General features: G+C 46.4%; 1 protein-coding gene and 1 long non-coding RNA gene across 2 annotated transcripts; one reads left to right on the forward strand and one right to left on the reverse strand.

Moving 5' to 3' along the window:
- Positions 1-1,306: 1,306 nt before the first annotated feature.
- Krt10 (keratin 10) lies at positions 1,307-5,487 on the reverse strand. Its single transcript, XM_057774251.1, has 8 exons — positions 4,845-5,487; positions 3,976-4,058; positions 3,484-3,640; positions 3,231-3,392; positions 3,017-3,142; positions 2,559-2,776; positions 1,943-2,271; positions 1,307-1,669 (listed from the first exon to the last, which is right to left on the reverse strand). The coding sequence occupies exons 1-8, from the start codon at positions 5,445-5,447 to the stop codon at positions 1,563-1,565; spliced, it is 1,785 nt and encodes a 594-aa protein (XP_057630234.1). The 5' UTR covers positions 5,448-5,487; the 3' UTR covers positions 1,307-1,562.
- LOC130877202 (uncharacterized) lies at positions 2,690-5,828 on the forward strand. Its single transcript, XR_009057389.1, has 3 exons — positions 2,690-4,050; positions 4,623-4,744; positions 4,953-5,828. It is a non-coding gene; the product is annotated as an uncharacterized LOC130877202 (long non-coding RNA).
- The last annotated feature ends 11,281 nt before the right edge of the window (positions 5,829-17,109 follow it).

Here is a 17,109-nt window from a genome sequence, read left to right on the forward strand (position 1 = left end):
CTTGTCTCTTAAAGGGACCTTTGCACTGCATACAGTGGAACTGCTTGCCTTAAGCCAAGGGGTGAATGTGCCCAAGGAGCAGGGCCTGGATAAAAACATTCCTCACTTTTTTTTTTAAATGGTGAGGAGTTTGGCAAGGCAAGTTAAGGGGATGAGGGCATCAAGTTTTCAAGACTGCTTCCTACTGATTTGGGACGGGGAGAGGGGAGGCTGAGACAGCTGGGGTGCTGCCTCATCCTGGGGTAGCCGGTTGCTTCACTGCTACCCAGGCTCTGTGGAACTGTCTGGTATCTCTTGGACCTGGTAAGGTGCTGGCAGAGCAGAGGACAAGGTTAAGTTTTGGATTTTTTTTTTTTTTTTGGCGCTGGCTATTGAAGGGGAGGGTGTCAGGACCAGGGAAAGGGGGGAGACTTGGCCTGCTTAGGGTCCGGTAATTGAGGGAGGAGTGCACCTGACTTGTTCAAGGTGAACCCTCCAAGTTGGCTCCCTGTATTTCACAAGAATAAAACTACATGCACAAGCTCTTTCTCTCTACACGGTGTACTTTGCTGCCCACTGCGGTTTGGACCCGACTGGGATGCCTCAAAGGTCCCTCTTGCACCGAATCTTACAGTTGGTATCTTAGGGTTACTATTGCTATGATGAAACACCATGACCAAAAGCAACTTGAGAAGAAGGTTTATTTGGCTTAGGCTTCCTCTGTTCATCATTGGAGGAAATCAAAGTAGGAACCAGGAGGCAGGAGCTGATGCAGAGGCCATGGGGGAGTGCTGCTTACTGACTTGCTCCTCATGTTTTGCTCAACTTGTTTTCTTATGGAACCCAGGGCCACTAGCCCAGGGTGGTTCCACCAACATTGGGCTGGGCCATTCTCCATCAGTCATTAATTTAAAAAATGTGCACAGGTCTGCCTATAATCTAAACCTTAGGGTGGCATTTTCTCAGTTGAGATTTCCCTTCTCTCAGATGACTCTAGCTTGTGTCAAGTTGACACAAAACTAGCCATCACGGTTGTGGTCTAACTAGTTGAGAGATACAATTCAGTGTGCACTGCTAGGCCAAGGTCTTTTGTATCGTTTACAAAAGAACTGGGGAGAGCAGGAGACTTAGAGATGTCTGTTTGGACACACTGGCATCACCTGGCACACAAAATAACTTCATTGGCTGTATAACAATTCTGATTGTGTACCTTTAGAAGGTGTACCTTTGGGGGAAAGATGAACTTTTTCACCCACATTACTCATATTTGTCTGAGCACACCCACACAGTTAAATAAAAATTCTGACAGATTTAGATCAATTGCATCAGTAAGAAAGTTTATTGAAATTCATTAGTAAATGAGAAATTCATTAGTAAATGAGAAAGTTGTCTTCTTTTTTTTCTCCATAAAAGGACACTTTCTGATAAATGAAAAGAAGAAACACAGAAACCACAAAACACCTTTTAAACCCTTTCAAGGAGCAAACCTATTTCCATAGACCATTAAGACAGAAGTGTTTTCTTGGACATTTTCCCACACATCTGTGCAGTGGCCTGTGAGAAGAGACTCTTCTTTATGCAGCTTAATAGAAGTGTTTCTTGGTTTCTGATTCAATCATAGACGAAAGGACTCTACCATCAGGTGTCACCTCCTCAATAATCGTCTTGATCACTCTGGTTTTGTTAGTATCTGTGAATAGAAAAAAAAATTAGAATTTAGGGGAAACGATTGGTAGAGATCCTAACAAGCTAACGAGCCTAGTTTACAAAAGATAATGCACATCTTTCCCGAGTTGTTCTAAAAAAAAAATTCCACGCTGTAGAAAGCATTTTTTCCAAAATTGACGTCGTCTATTAAAACACAAATGAAAATCTAAATGGAGATTTTCATTGTTTTAAAATCAGCTCTTGAGTTGAAAGAGCAACAAAACCATTGGAGAAAGTTAGAACTAATTCAGATTACCCCAGCTAATTTCTGCTGACCTTGGTCCTTTAGACGATTGGTCGCCACCGGACCCGGAAGAAGAAGACTTGAATCCTCCGCTTCCGCTCTGGCCGCCGCTGGAACTTCCGCCGCCGTAGCCACCGCCGGAACTGCCGCCGTGACCACCGCCGCTGGAACTTCCGCCGCCGTAGCCGCCACCGGAACTGCCTCCGTGGCTGCCGCCGCCGCTGGAACTTCCGCCGCCGTAACTTCCGCCGTGGCTGCCGCCGCCACCGGAGCTGCCGCCGCCGTAACTTCCGCCGTGGCTGCCGCCGCCGCGCCCGCCGCCGTAGGATCCGCCTCCGGAACTAAAGGGAGGGTGAGGGTCAGATGCTGTCGCTTCTAACATGGAAGCGTCAGGTTGCGCTCGACGCTCATGCTTTGAGAAAATACCATCCAGTCAAGCTTGTCTACTAATACTCAAACACTTGTCCATCCATAGATGTTCATACACAGCCCTGATTCCCGAAGACATCCCTGCCCCCTTCCCGCCTCCTTTGCCCCGCCCGCTGGCGTTTCCTTGGGTTTGGGCAGGCTTGGCTATGGGGAATTGTTAACGAGAGCAATCGGGGGACTTCGCAGGTTTCCGTTATACCTTCCCTCTCCTTCGAGCAGGCTGCGGTAGGTTTGGATCTCGTTCTCCAGTCTGGTCTTAATGTCCAGGAGTTGTTGGTACTCGGAGTTCTGGCACTCGGTCTCAGCCCGAATCTGCTGCAGCTGTTCCTCCAGGGCGGAGATCTGGCCTTGGATCTGGGAGAGCTGCACGCAGTAGCGACCTTCTGTTTCTGCCAGGGAGGCTTCCAGCGATTGTTTCTGAGAAGAAGGTTTTAGTAAGTGCAGTGAAACATGGAAATTCTTCAGCAAGACGTCGCCACAGAAGGGAAGTGGCTAGGACTCGTGCTTAAAGGCAGCTCTGCAGTTTGAGCACGATGCTAACAGTTCTCCCCGACCCTGCAAAGCTGTGATTTCCGTTCCACTTTCTTGTCCCCCCCTCATTTTTAGCATGAAACAGTGCAGGATAAAATAAAAGCCATTTTACAAGATTTAACATACCAGGGCCAGTTGGGACTGCAGCTCGATCTCGAGACCCTGCACAGTGCGCCTCAATTCAGTAATTTCACTCTTATGGCTGGACATTTGTTCAATGTTGCTGTCAATTTCTGTGGTGAGTTCCTTGCTCTAAAAGATTAAAAACGGGAAAAGATGAGAACATCCGGGCATGATCACAAGATCTCCAGGAGCTTTGCTGAGAAGGGCAGTTACTTACCTTCTCATTGAACCAGGCTTCTACATCCTTGCGATTCTTTTCTGCAAGCTGTTCGTATTGGCTTCTCATGTTGTCCAGCATTTGAGTCAGGTCAACTCCTGGAGCCGCATTCATTTCCACGTTCACGTCACCAGTGGTCACGTTTTGAAGGTCTCTCATTTCCTATTTGAGGAATAGTTAGATTTAATGAATGCGCCATGACCAAGATGAACACTCCCCCCCTTTTAAGGGGGGAAATGTAATTTTGTGTCACCTCTTCATGGTTCTTCTTCAGGTAGGCCAGCTCTTCAGTCACACTCTCAATCTGCATTTCCAGGTCGGCCTTGCTAAGGGTCAGCTCATCCAGGACCCTGCGCAGGCCATTGATGTCGGCTTCCACGCTCTGGCGCAGGGCAACTTCATTCTCATATCTGAAACAAGCAGGATACAAACCCTGGATACACAGACCAATGGAGGAATACCTGGACGAAGACTGACTATAAATGCAGATTTGATTTCATATCCTGGCACCATTTGTAATACACTAATTCATGTAGGAATAGCAATAGTTTGATACAAAGAGTTAACTGTTACTTTAAGACACATCTTCCTTTAAAGGTTACCCCAAAGATATTACAGTCAAAACTTCAACAGCTCAGAACTATTTTGCTCTGGATGAGCTCAGGAAAATATAAATGCTGTCGTGGGCCTCCAAAGTCATTGTTGGAAACACCTGCTTTCTTTGTACCCCATCTACTCAACTTACTTCAGCCTGAAGTCGTCAGCTGCCAGCCTGGCATTGTCGATCTGCAGCAGGACGTTGGCATTTTCAGTAGTCAGGGTGAGGATCTGGAGGGAGAGACAAGAGATGGGTTGATGACTTTTAGGTTAGCATAGGCGTTTTGCATTTTTATATAGTTCTCTTCCAGAATTTTGAAGGGAGGTTAAGCTAAGCATAGTACAAACTTGCCCATATAATAATTTTTTTTTCTCCTGCAATTTCAGTACTTTTATAGCCATGATTCCTTTCTGAACACCGGTTGGGACTATATGGGTATATTCCCGCAATGAGGACTCTTTCTTGTACAGTTTGTGATTTTCTTGTGTTGCCACCAACTTCTGAGCGACTCACATCTGTATTTGTTTAATTTGTTGTAAATACTTCTAAGTGCATCTACTCTGAATTTACAGATGTAGTTAACAGACTCCCTAGAGACAAGGAGTATTATCATTTCTCTATTGGAAAGTTGGGTCTCCTGCAAATGTTGGTGCTGGGTATGGCTTACTTGTTATCAGTCTTAATGATTGAGATCTATCTATCTATCCCCATTTAAAATTCTTTTAGTTCCTACACTTGTACATGATCTAGCATATTTTTACTGTGAACTCATTATGTTTGTTAAAACCTAAAAGGTTCTCAGTCATCTGTCCTCCTGGAAGACAGGCAACACACATGCTCGATGAAATAGACATGCCCTGGCTTCATAAATATCTTTGATGAGACTTGGTTCCACTAGACACGGAAAAACAAACAAGTAGGCACAGTGATCAGCCGTGCTATGCTTAACTTAGTTTCACCTGTCCATATTTCATGGGTAGACATGATTTGAAGCTGGGATTTAAAATGCCCCTTACCTGGTTCTTAAGGTCTTCAATGGTTTGGTAGTATTTGCTGTAGTCCCGGGGCTCGCGCTGGCTTGAATTGCCGTGCTTTTCATACCATTCTTTGATTTTACCTTCCAGCTCGTAGTTTGACTCTTCCAGAGCCCGGACCTTGTCCATGTAGGAAGCCAGACGGTCGTTCAGGTTCTGCATGGTCACTTTTTCATTTCCGGAGAGAAGGCCGCCACCATCTCCTCCATATCCACCACCGAAGCCTCCTCCGTAGCCACCTCCGCCGAAGCTGCCCCCACCGTAGCTGCCTCCACCGTAGCTGCCTCCACCAAAGCTGCCACCCCCGAAGCTGCCTCCTCCATAGCCCCCACCGAAGCTGCCTCCTCCATAGCCCCCACCAAAGCTGCCTCCTCCCAGACCTCCATAGCCACCTGATGAGCCCCCAAAGCAACCTCCCCCAGAGCTCCCACGGCTAAAGGAGCCACCGCTGAACCCCCCTGAGCTAAACCCTCCACCATGGGAGCTTTTGCTGCTGGAAATTCTGAGGGATGATCCTCCACCACCTCCTCCTCCTCCACTGCGGGAGGAAGAGTACTGCTTGCTGGAGCTGTAACGAACAGACATGGTGATGTAGAGCAGCCCAGGGAGTGCCTGCTACCAAGGACAGGGACAGGCCTTTATATACTGAGAGGGCGTGGCTCACAGGTCCTCGGGTTTGCTTGCTTGGACAGTTTTCTTTTTGTCGGCTTAGCATCTTTGGCTGATGACTGCATAAATTAATATGCAGTAATAACCAATACCTTTTCAATGTGTTTGTATCTGCCCTGGGTACGACAGGAGACTTGCTGTGTTGAAACTGAAAAATGGGTGGAGTTCAGATGAGTCCATTTTACCTTTGAGGACCATTGAGTCACAATTTTTCTAGTGCTAACTTAGGCTGTATTCAGTATTTGCTAACGATAAAAATAAAAGAAATCTGGTTACAAAGTACAGTTGAAATATGAATTTTCAGATTGACGTTTTAAACAGCTTTAAGAATTGCAGTAAATAGTGAGTGTGCTGGAATCAGTGCTGTAATAAGGATCAGGAAACTAAACAGCAAAAGTAGAATATGTTCAACTATTAGTGTTCAAAGTTGTGACATTTAAGAAGCACAATGTAGGAAATATATATATATAATTATTATATATGCACATTTATATACATAATATGTATTATACACACACAGCACACATATATAATCTCTTACGTAGATGATTTTTTATTTGGTGAATGAGAGTATATTCATATTTTTGCCTAAACTGTACACAAGGAGCGACTAAGGAATCTTCAAATGTAATGATGCTACTATTTTAAATATGAAATTGTGAAGCTATTCTGGGTTATTTGGTACGTCTAAACTCATGGTTAAGGTCGTGTGAAGACCACCATGCAGAAACCCTAAGCCCCAGAAGTGAGGACCTCGCCTGCAGTGTGTTAGCTCTGACCGGTTCCAGAGGGAGAATTTGGGTCTGTCTGAGTGCACGTACAAGGGTTTTGTGACAGTGTGAACGCAGGCTATAGAATAGCACTGCTTTGAGACTTGTAATCCAGATTCGCACCTCTACTCCCAAACTAGATTTTCCTTCTTAATAAACAGGCAAAACACAGTTCCTTGGATACCCCACACACAGATTTCAGCGGGACGGCACCAGTGAAGTATTTAATTGGCTCTTTACAAGACTAAAATTGCTTCGTATCTACCCATAGGCTATGATATTGCTCTTGTTAAAATATATTACACATGCGTTTATATGTGTAGATTCACACGGGTTTTAGAATTATGTGATGCTTTTTGAGATAGGACGATTTATAAATCTCTAGAGTCACCCACTGGCGCAGGGTCAGCAGCTACTGTTGATTTTGTGTTAGGAGGGCAAAGCCGAGGAAGGTGGCGGTTTTCCTGATGATGGCTGCTGACTTGTGGCCGTCTTGGCTTTGCCATCTACTATCCCACCTTATGTATCCTTTCTCTGCTGTGGCGAATTTGGTGTTAGGTTCCAGTTCTCACCCCATGCTTCTAACCCCACGGGGAAAAAGCAAAACCAAAAGGAGATGGAAGCAGGAAAATACCGAAAGCACAGGGACTTGGCACGATTCCATCAGTAATTGCTGCTTCCAATGAAGTTTGTAGCTGCACATCCCACGGAGCGAGAGCTACAGAAATAGTTTCTGCAGGGAAAGGGGACGAGGCCGAGGGCATTCACCAAGAGTAGCTTGTTAGGCTGCAGGTTACTACCAACAGATTGCAGCTCCCCTGGCTTGTCAGTACTTGCAAGTAGGGCAGCAACCAAATGAAACAGAAAGCCCTAAGCATGGGAATTGATTCATGCGAAGATAATGTACGATAAATGGAGGCCGTGACAATCGGGGAAAAGAGGACTCTGACAGATTCAGGGAGGGGAAGCCTGGCTGATGAAACTTATGGAAAAAGCAAAGAGCTTTTATTCTACTGATAACCACCACAGATTTGGGGTTTTGATTTTCCTAGGTTTGCTTTAGTGTTAGCTTTTGATTTTCTGTGCCAGTGGCAAGCATCAAGCCCCCAACCTAACCTAAGGCTGATTGATTGGCATGGAGAGAGCCACGCTTCTGCGGGGCAAACCTTTGTCTTTGATTGCACTTACTGGTCGAGTCTTAGGCACAAGCGAGATCACAGAGGCGCCGTGTGATAATTCCACAGCAAAGCTACATGAAGATGCGCGATTCTAGCCCTGCCGCCACTCGCATGTGATTGCTGCATCCCACCTCACAAGCACTTTGTTCTCAATGTTGGCTACGTTTCTGTGTAAGGCCTGTGGAGAGGTTCCAAAGGATGCGGAGGAGATACAGTTCCTGTCCCCAAAGATCTCTCTAGTGGTTGAAGTCTGATTGAAGGGAGATGCTAAATGCTACCACTTAAGTGCTACCTGATCGGTAAAGGAGTGGGTGCGGGGAGGAGCCCTCATTTCCCTAGCATGCCAGGTGTTCAGATGGTTTTCTTTCACTCCCCCCTTCTCTCAGAAGGATATTATTTGCCTATGTTTATAGCTGGAGACCACTAAACTTTAGAAATTTATGGAGTTATCCTAGAGGAGCGCAGCTCGTTTTGCTAGGGTCTGGTTTTGAATTGAAGACAGCGTCAGGGACGCTAGTCCCCATGCCATTGAACTGACGCTGGATTGTTGAGGCCACTGGGCTAATTTCATGGTACAGGAGGAGTTGAGCTGAGTCCTGTGAAGGATGGGTTAGAGTGTGCAGAGAGAGGACCGTTCTGGAAAGTGAAGACTGATAAACCAAGCAGGTGGAGACTCGAAGTGGACCAGTTTGGCTGGAACATATCGTCCGTATTCATATTCATTCATTTATTCATGTCTTCAACAGGTTTAGTGGGGCACCTGCAATATGACCTGGTTTAAATAAGTGACCAAGATCTAATTCCTGCTCCTCAAGGGGTCTAGAGTGCCCCTGGAGAGGCAAACATACCCACAGATCAAGGAGAGTGATAGAGCAACCTAGGCTACATTTGAGGATCAGGACAGAACGCTAAGGCAGTGTTGGGTAGGATTCCAAGAGTCGTGTGACAGAGTCAGAGCTGAGTAATTATGACAAGCTATTGATAAGGTCCATGCCTGTTCACTGGGAAACTTGTAAAATTCAATAATCTTCAATCTGCAGATCATCTTCCATCACCACCGCCCCAATGTCTTTGCAGTGCAATGGAAACTGCCTGGTGGCAGTTTGGAGGGTAGTGTAGATTCAGTGGGTAAGCTCTAGAGTCAGACTGCATGGATTAGAAGCCAGGTTCACTGTTAACTGTGTAGCCTGTTTCCTCGCTCTAAAGTAGGAATAACAATTTTGCTTACTCTCTGGAGTTACCTTGGGAGCCTAATGAACGAATAAGTATCAAGCATTAGGACAGCAGGTGGCAGGCATGGAAAAAGAGCTTGACAGATATTTTTTTGTTTTATCACTGATTTCTGTTTTTTACAACCTAACCCTCTTAGGGCTGCAAAGTCAGAAAGAATGGAGCATGGGAAACAGCTTGGTTGCAAACATGCTCATATTTGCTGAGTCAGTGTCTCAGAATCTGTGTGAAGAAGCCTAGCATGAGGATCCCACCAGGGCTAGGAGACAGACGAGAGGATCCCTGAGGCTGGCTGGCCAGTCAGTCGAGTTTATTGGTAAACTCCAGGTTCAGTGAGAAGCCCTATCACAACGAAAAGTTGGACAGTGAGATGCCTGATTTTCCTTTGATCTTCACAGGCTTGACCATACACATACATGTACACATGAACATGAACACACACACACCGAAAGAATGAAAGGAAAGGGTTAAAGGGTGAAAATGGCCAGAGGGGAAAGAGTTTCGATCCTGCTTACTTTATGACGAACTTGCCATCCGTTTTTCTGTGACTGATGCTTGCTTCCATTTGTTTTTTTTTTTAAACCCATTTTATCCATTTTTCTCCCACCCAACAGTGACGAATTTTATTGTGTCTTGCTGCCAATGCTCTAAACTTGGCTTTCAAATATTTTCCCCAGGATGATTTCACCAACATCTGTGGCCCTTCTTTTCCTTGGCTCCTCACTGTGTCAATTGAGATCTAGTCTGTCCACTGCGGCATGACTGATGCTCTGGGAGCAGGGTTGTCATCGCTTCGGCAGCATGCTCAAGCTTCTGTGATGGATTAAGTCTTTCCTATAGCCCGCTCTCCCCTGTCCAGCCAGCCCTGTTCCCCCTGCGGTGAGGGTGGCAAGGTTGCAGGAGAGCCACGTTCTCATAAAGTAATTACGTGGCCTTGGGCAAGACACTCAGCTTTTCTGTGTTTCAAGTTACTATTCCATAAAATATGGAGCCTAATGATACTTAATATTAAAATACGAGCAATATATAAGTCAACGGGAACACTTAGCAGCTCCTAAAATATTACTTAATCACAAGCAGGCCTTCTCTTCACTTTCAGCTGAAACGCTGTGTGTGGTTCCATCTCGAGGCCCTTGCTTGTTGCTCTCGGCTTGGAGCAGAATTCATTCTTCCCTGTGGATGGCTTACACCATTCAAATGTCGCGCCTCAGCTGCAAACTGTGGCTGAGATGCCATTTCATTCATGAGAGTTTTTTCGCTATTCGGCCAGCTCGTGGCTGTCTCTCTCAGTTCTTATGTTACACTGGGTTTCGTGATATTGCGTGCAGGCCTCCTCATTATTTTCCTAGAGAAGATTGGCCAGTTGGCTTTAGATTCTTGGCCCACCTCATAGAGACTCACTGTTCTCTGAGGGATTTTCAGTGCCTCCCCCCACTTTCTTTGCTTTTGTTCTCCAAGCATTCGTCCTGGACATGTTGACACTCTTGCAGGTTGGAAACGGAAAGGCTAGTCAAAAATTGATTTTTCTTGGTATAAAGTTCTGACGCTCGTAGGTGCGAAAATGTTTTTATAAGAATAAGAACTCCAAGATTCTACATGACATTCCCAGGGTGCCTTTGGGTGATGTGTATCTGAGAAGAGTAGGCCTTGAACCTGCGTCTTCCGTCTTCAGTCAAGTCATTTGTTTGATCTGCTGAGACTGTCTTGATACCAGTAAACCACTGAGATTAAGTAGTTGTGTTATGAAATCTGGATTTAGGGCACTCCCTGGCTGGCCTTCTCTTACCCCAGTGAGGATGTAGTAAAGGGGGATTAAATGTAATTAAATAAATTAAATTTAGCCTTTACAGTTCCCTTGTGCGTTACAGGATTTTTCTTTGGGTCAAGCTGTCACGATTCTGTGACAGACAGCTGCTGGCTATGGATAAGCTGCCTTTGGAGGGGGAAACAGCAACACAGAGCAGAAAGCAGAAATGTAGTGTCCCCTTTGGTTTTCATAAGAAAATAGAAAATTTGAAGAATGAAATAAACCAACCCACACAAACTCCAATCGTAAAAGACTGCAGATGAACGTATCAAAATTTAGCGGCTATTTTTCACTCTGATAAATCTACAGAATTCTTTTAGGAATGTTTTTTGTTGTTCATCCATGTAGGTAATTTAAGGAATGGCTGGGTGTAAGCTATAATATTACCGAGCATAACCTCCCTCTCCCTTACTTATGAAGTTTATGCAAATCTAGAGAGAATAGTGAAGATTTCGTCTTAGAGATGTGATGTAGAGATTAAACTACACAGTCATAATTCACTTCTCTAGCTATTTTAATTAAGTACAGAAAGTATAAGTTGAAGGGAAATCATATGGAGTAAAATTAATCTCTTAATGTTATTATTTAGAAAATTCTTAGATGACTGACTTAAAAAACAGATGACTAATTTCATAACAAATGTAGTTCTTTCTCTGAGTCACGTATTTTCCCAAGCAGGCAAGAATGCAGGGGACTAGACTTAAATAATTATTTAAATCTAACGCAGTCATATGAAGGAAATTGACCATGACTGTTCTGGCTCTACAGGCTTGGAGACTGATCACATCCCAAGATTATTAATTCTTGGACTAAGCCCACTTAAGAAGTATGCAGATCCTATTTGGAAAACAGCCTGAATTTCTGAGTCCCGGGTCCTGTGCTAAGCACCTTATCTGCACTTTTGTTTCATTAAATCCTAATGGCAACTCTAGGAAGTTTGCGGCAAGTCCTCCGTAAAGGGCTTTGCTGCTGGAATTCCAGCACATTTATTTTCTGAGCAAGTCTTCAACCCCCCTTGCGATGATTTAAAACTGTGTTTTCCAGCATTGTGGCTTAGAAAATTAATGAGTCCATAGGGATTTTATCTTAGTTTTCAGAGGAGACATGTTTCCTTTACTATCCCTACTAGAAAAAGTGGCGCCGTGGTGGAAAAAAAAACAGTGATTTGGAGAGAAAAGGAAGGAATGGGTGAGTGATGCTATCCGGAGGTCAGATTTCTGGGTGCCTAGGCTCTGCCCGCACTTCCTGAGGGCCTCTTCTGTTTGGGTTTCTGGAGGTTCTCAAGTCTTTGTCAGGATTGTGCTCAGCCCCAGTGCAGTCATTAGATCGATGCAATTAGCCACCGTGCATAATGGCAGTGTTAATCCTTTCATACCGCTGGTTTTTCCAGAAGCTGCTAGCTCCCATTATGGAGCTTAACCCTTTTCTTCCGGTTTTAACTCCTAAGTCTTGGGGAATACAGTGCAATACTGGCGCAAACCCGACTTAACCTGCTAGCAAACCAGACGGCGGAGTGCGCCTGATGCCTTGGAATTCCTCAGCTTGTATAAATTTATTTTGGCTAAAAGGTGGGGCTAAGTAGAATTTTTTAGTTTTTTTTATTTCTTTTAAAAAGTTTTTCCTTTGACAAATTCATACATGTATATAGTACCTTCCAATTACTCTTATCCCCAGCCCTCTGTTATCTCCCCATCCCTTTCCCATATCCACGTCCTTTTGTCCTTTTGCTTTGTCTTGTGACTCGCTGAGTTTAATTAGGGCTGTCCCTGTACCATTGGTTTAGAACTATTCCTAGAAGCCTGGTGAGCTCAAGGGGACTCCTGCTCTTCCAGATTCTGTTGGCAGCCCAGTAGGTCCAGGGTAAGGGGCTGAGCCCCTCAGGCTCCTCCCCTCCCCACGACTGGCTGTTGATATAGCTGGTTTTGGGCAGTTGCTCTGTGTTCCTGTTTGTGAAGACTGTCGTGCCCAGAGGATGCCTCTTCACAGCGATTCTTCCAGATGTTTGGCTTTCAACCCCCGCCACACACACACCCTTCTTCCATGGTGTCCCCTGAGCCTCGGGGGTTCGTGGTGGTATACATACATTGTCTTATTTAGGACTAAGCATTCAGCCTCCGCTTATTCTCCAAACTTTGAACAGCTGGGAGTCTTGGCATTCACTACAGTTCACTGGAAATAGAGGTGTTTTCTGGATTAGATAAATAAGTAGATATTTACAGAGTCATATAAGATGTTGGATTTTGTTTATCACAAATGAAGACCCTACAGCCTGTAATGTGGGCTGCTGTCGCAGTCTGTCACACGGAGACCGACAAGCGTAAGAACAGTTCTGCTCTAGGCCCCGGGCTGGATCCCCAGCGCCCGTGGCGGGGCTGGGTTTCAGACAAGCAATAGCTTTCGTTGTGGAAAGCCTACTCTGCTGGACAGCGTCGGGTCTTTATGTACCACTTTCTCCTGCAACCCACTTAACCCGGAAGTCAGAAACCGTTAGTCTCTGCTCACAGGGGAGGAGACGGGAGCTCGTGAGAATGGCACAAGTGATGAATTAGTGGCCTGGCTGGAATGGACGCCAAGCCCGTGGCTAGATCCCATCGTTCTAAACCCGACCTTTCATTGCCAGACCCTGCGTTAAAAAGTCTCTTCTGGAAATGCAAATTGCTGTGGCGAAGATAGAACCTTTTTTTATCGTCACAGGCTGTTTTAGGAGAGGATGACATTTGCCACCTATAACTGAACTGAGTGGAGTTTTTAAGGCAAGCAGGTTTGAAGACTATGCCTTTGGCCGAGCTGGTATTTGAAGGGCAGTTTATGGGGCTCTTCTGGGTCCTGGTCATGTGCGCTTGTCATGCGTGCTTCTTCATCACTGTGCCCACATCTTCCTGGCCCACATCTGGGCACACAGTGGTTCTAGGTATCCAGGCATACTGCAAACTAGCATCTAAGCATACTTCAAACTGGACCAAATTGCCTTTGGACAAACAATGAAGTTATGCTTGGTCTTTGGCATCTTCACCCTGGTCTTCCTTCTTCCTCTTCCTTGTGAACCTCTCTGTACCTCATCGGGCACTTGGGCTTTCTGGTGCTTTAGCTTCTCCTTTGTCTAAAGGGACGTGGAACTGCTCACTGGCACTAATTAAACATGGCCTACTCACCGTATGCAGTTCAGAACGCCAGCCTCTGCCTCACAAGCTCGTCTCATTTAATTATGAAACAAAGACTGTTCCTTGAGACAGGAATTCCAGATCTTGCTGAGAAGCAGCGGGGAGATGTTGGGCAGAAGTTTGCTGAAATCACACTCTGCCTACTTAAAAGGCCAGCCTGGAGCAAAAGTGTGAGTCTATTCTTCAAGAACGCATATGGGTGGACTGGGGAGATGCCTCGGTCTGAACAGTGCTTGCCATGCAAGGATGAAGATCCAAGTTTGGGACCCCGGCGTGGTATAAAAAGAAGGGTCTGGTGGCACATGACTGTGTTGCAGACTGTGAGAGGGTGGCGGCCAGAGAAACCCTTGGGCTGGCGACCTCCAGGTTCAGTGTAACCTTCTCAAAAAGAAAAAAAAAGATGATTGAGAAAGATACCCTCACATACACGTGTGTATTCATACACACATGAGCACATACACCACACATACACACAATGCACACAGAATGTAAATGGTGGAGTAGCTAGAGGGTGAGGCGTACATTTCATGCGTTTGCTCCTCCCACTCAACACAGACCCCTTCAGGCTTCACGGACCAGTCCTCGGAGTCAGTACCCAGGCGCTCTCCTGGAGTTCAGGAATCTGTCTCCTCTTCAGATTTCTTTGCCTCTTTTCCCTTTCCTGCCTCCCACTGAATCCAAAATGCCTGCATCTGGAGGTTCACTCCACCTTAGTCCGAGGCAGTCTGTTCCTGCTGCTGGGGAATTGCTCTGCCATTTCTTTCTCAGTCTGCTGTGGTCCTAAGAACCCATGACTTTGCCACAGGAGTCAACAAGACACAGAGCAGCAGCTAATCCCTCCAAGGATGAGGGAAGAAAGGCAGGGAAAGACAGCTAAGGCGCAGCTTACATCGGGTCTTTCAGAGAGATGCTGAGCATTGGAAGGTATAGTCAGGGGACATTTGTCTTTTCAGCGCTGGTGCATGTATTTCTGCAGAAGAGAAACATGCATGCACTGGAAAAGTCTGTCAACAAAGCCGCTAATATTGTTCCTTGAGAACTATACAAATGGGAGGAGAGAAACCAGCAGCCAGCATGTAGGCATAGTAGCATAACGTAAGAGGTAGTGAGCACCCACTCCCCAAGACAGCTGACCTTTCACCTTTCTCCGTCTCACTTCCTGCTCCAGGAAGACCACTGCACTCTCTTGCCTTATGCATGGTGTTTAGCTCAGTTTGGATCCCGCTGGGGAACTGGAGAGGGAAGAGCGAAGGTTATAAGTACACATTCTCCTGGCCTCCTCGAGCCTTGGCTATATCCTGTTACTGAAAGCTGCATCCTGGGGGTGTCAGAGCCAGCTCTCCATAAGTGCTTGTCACACAAGCGTGAGGACCTGAGTTGGATCCCCAGAACCATGAAAAAAAAACCCCAAATCTAAGTAGGTGGCACGCCTTTGTAAGTCCAGTGCAGAGGAGGTACAGGTAGATCCTTGGGACCCCAGGCCAGCTAGCCTAACCTGATTTGCTAGCTCTATGCCAATGAGAGACACAGTCTCACAAAGAAAAACCCCCCTGGGAAAAAAAGGCCAAAGGGTGGATGGCTTCTGAGGACCAGCAATCACAACACCCAAGGTTGTCTTGTGGCCTGTGCCCATGGCGCGCGCGCACACACACACACACACACACACACACACACACACACTTATGCACCCCCCCCCCCCCTTCTCAAGAAGGCCATCTCTATGGGATGTTCTCTCTACTGGAGATCGTAATGCCCATGGCAGCTCCACTATACCATACCTACACTTTGTAAATAGCTCTTTAATTTTTAACCCTTTCTTGGACACCTCCATGTCTGTATTTCTAGTTGGTTTGAAAAGGACTCGAACCAGTACTGAAGTGTAGCCACACCACTACGTCCACAGGTGTGTGTGTGTGTGTGTGTGTGTGTGTGTGGAGGGGCAAGAGTGTGCAAAGTTCCTCCATCTTGTCTTCTTGCTGAGTCCATTTCATTGTTAAGTAGAAGTTGCTCTCCTTGATAGAGAGTCCCATGGAAAACTACCCAACTCTACTCTAGGAACCAAAGATCAGGATGGCCTAGCTAACTCAGCATTTGTTAATTGCCTGTCTGTGCAGAACCCCCTCCAGTGGGATAACGGGTCATCTTAGCTTCTATTAAAACTGTTTCAACTGCTTACTCCTAGAAATCCCCCTGCAGCTGCCGTGAGAGATGCCTCAATGAGGTCTCTACACTTGAACAACCCCCTCCGTTGTTCAAGACATTCAATTGGCTGTACACAGTGTTTGAGTGGTCATCTCTGGCAAGCTCCCTGTAACATAGGAAAAGAAAATCTGAAAGGTCTGGGGGCTTCAGGGGAACACTGGGATGTGTTCTGGATAAGAGGTTTATTAGAAGGGCTCTCAACACTCCATGAGGACAGACACCATAAATAGTCGAATGGCACAGCAAGGGCTCCAGGTGGAGGTACGGGGTTCTAGGTGGAGGGGGAGTCTCTTCTTGGAGGTCTTGGAGGAAGCAGGAGGTTGCATTCTGCGTGGTTGATGGGTAGTCCACAGTATTGCTTATGCCAGACTGTCTCTGCTTCCCTTCGGCAGGGCATGGGGAGGGGGAGGGGAGCATTTCCAGGAAAGAAGGAAGGAAGAAATCATATTAAAGTGTGACTTAGAGGATATGGGGGAAGTGAGTAGGAGGGATACATTTAGCCCCTAGCTCCAGTACACATACACAGCGCATCAACAAAAACAACGAGTTTCCTGTTGCCATGGGACTGGAGCTGACAGGACCAAGACCATGCAGTCTCTCTGCAGCCTAGCAAAGTCTGGAATGGCTGTGGTGAGATATGCTGGCTTCCGTTCTTGGTGTTGGTGGTAGCACATCTTCACAGCTTGGCTTGAGTTTCTCGAAGGTGTGCTTGCACGGCAGAAACAGCCCTGGGTGCATGGCGTGTTTGTTCTTTGGAAGCCGGGCCTCTTTCCTTCCCTTGGAAAGCCAGTTCTCGGGTGCAGTTGAGGTGGGAGGTAAGAACGTCTCAGGTGGGAAAGAAAGGGTTGAGATGGCATCGCCTCTGTGACTGACATCTTGGAACTGTGGAAACCAGCTCACCCTCCTTTCTGCACCTCCTTACCAGATGAAAGGAGAGATAATGGGGGCAGGGGGTGGAAACCACCGTGAGGTTCCAAGAGTTAAGTAATAGAGGACAATGAGCTCTTCCCCTGCAGAGCCCAGCCCCAGTGTAGAGGCGAGGCTGCACCGAGTGTGAGAGAGGGTGTTCCCTGCTCCGCGAAGGGAAGGAGCCAGCAGCAACCTGTTTCCCTCCATGATTTTAGATATTTGCTTTGCTGACTCCTTCTTTCTACGGAGCTCCCCCGTCCCCTCCGTCAGCAGTTAATCCTGTGTTCTGAGGTCGACACCCCAGGGCCACATCCCAGTTTA

The sequence above is a fragment of the Chionomys nivalis genome, chromosome 7 (assembly GCF_950005125.1).
Source record: "Chionomys nivalis chromosome 7, mChiNiv1.1, whole genome shotgun sequence".
Lineage (NCBI taxonomy): Eukaryota > Metazoa > Chordata > Mammalia > Rodentia > Cricetidae > Chionomys > Chionomys nivalis.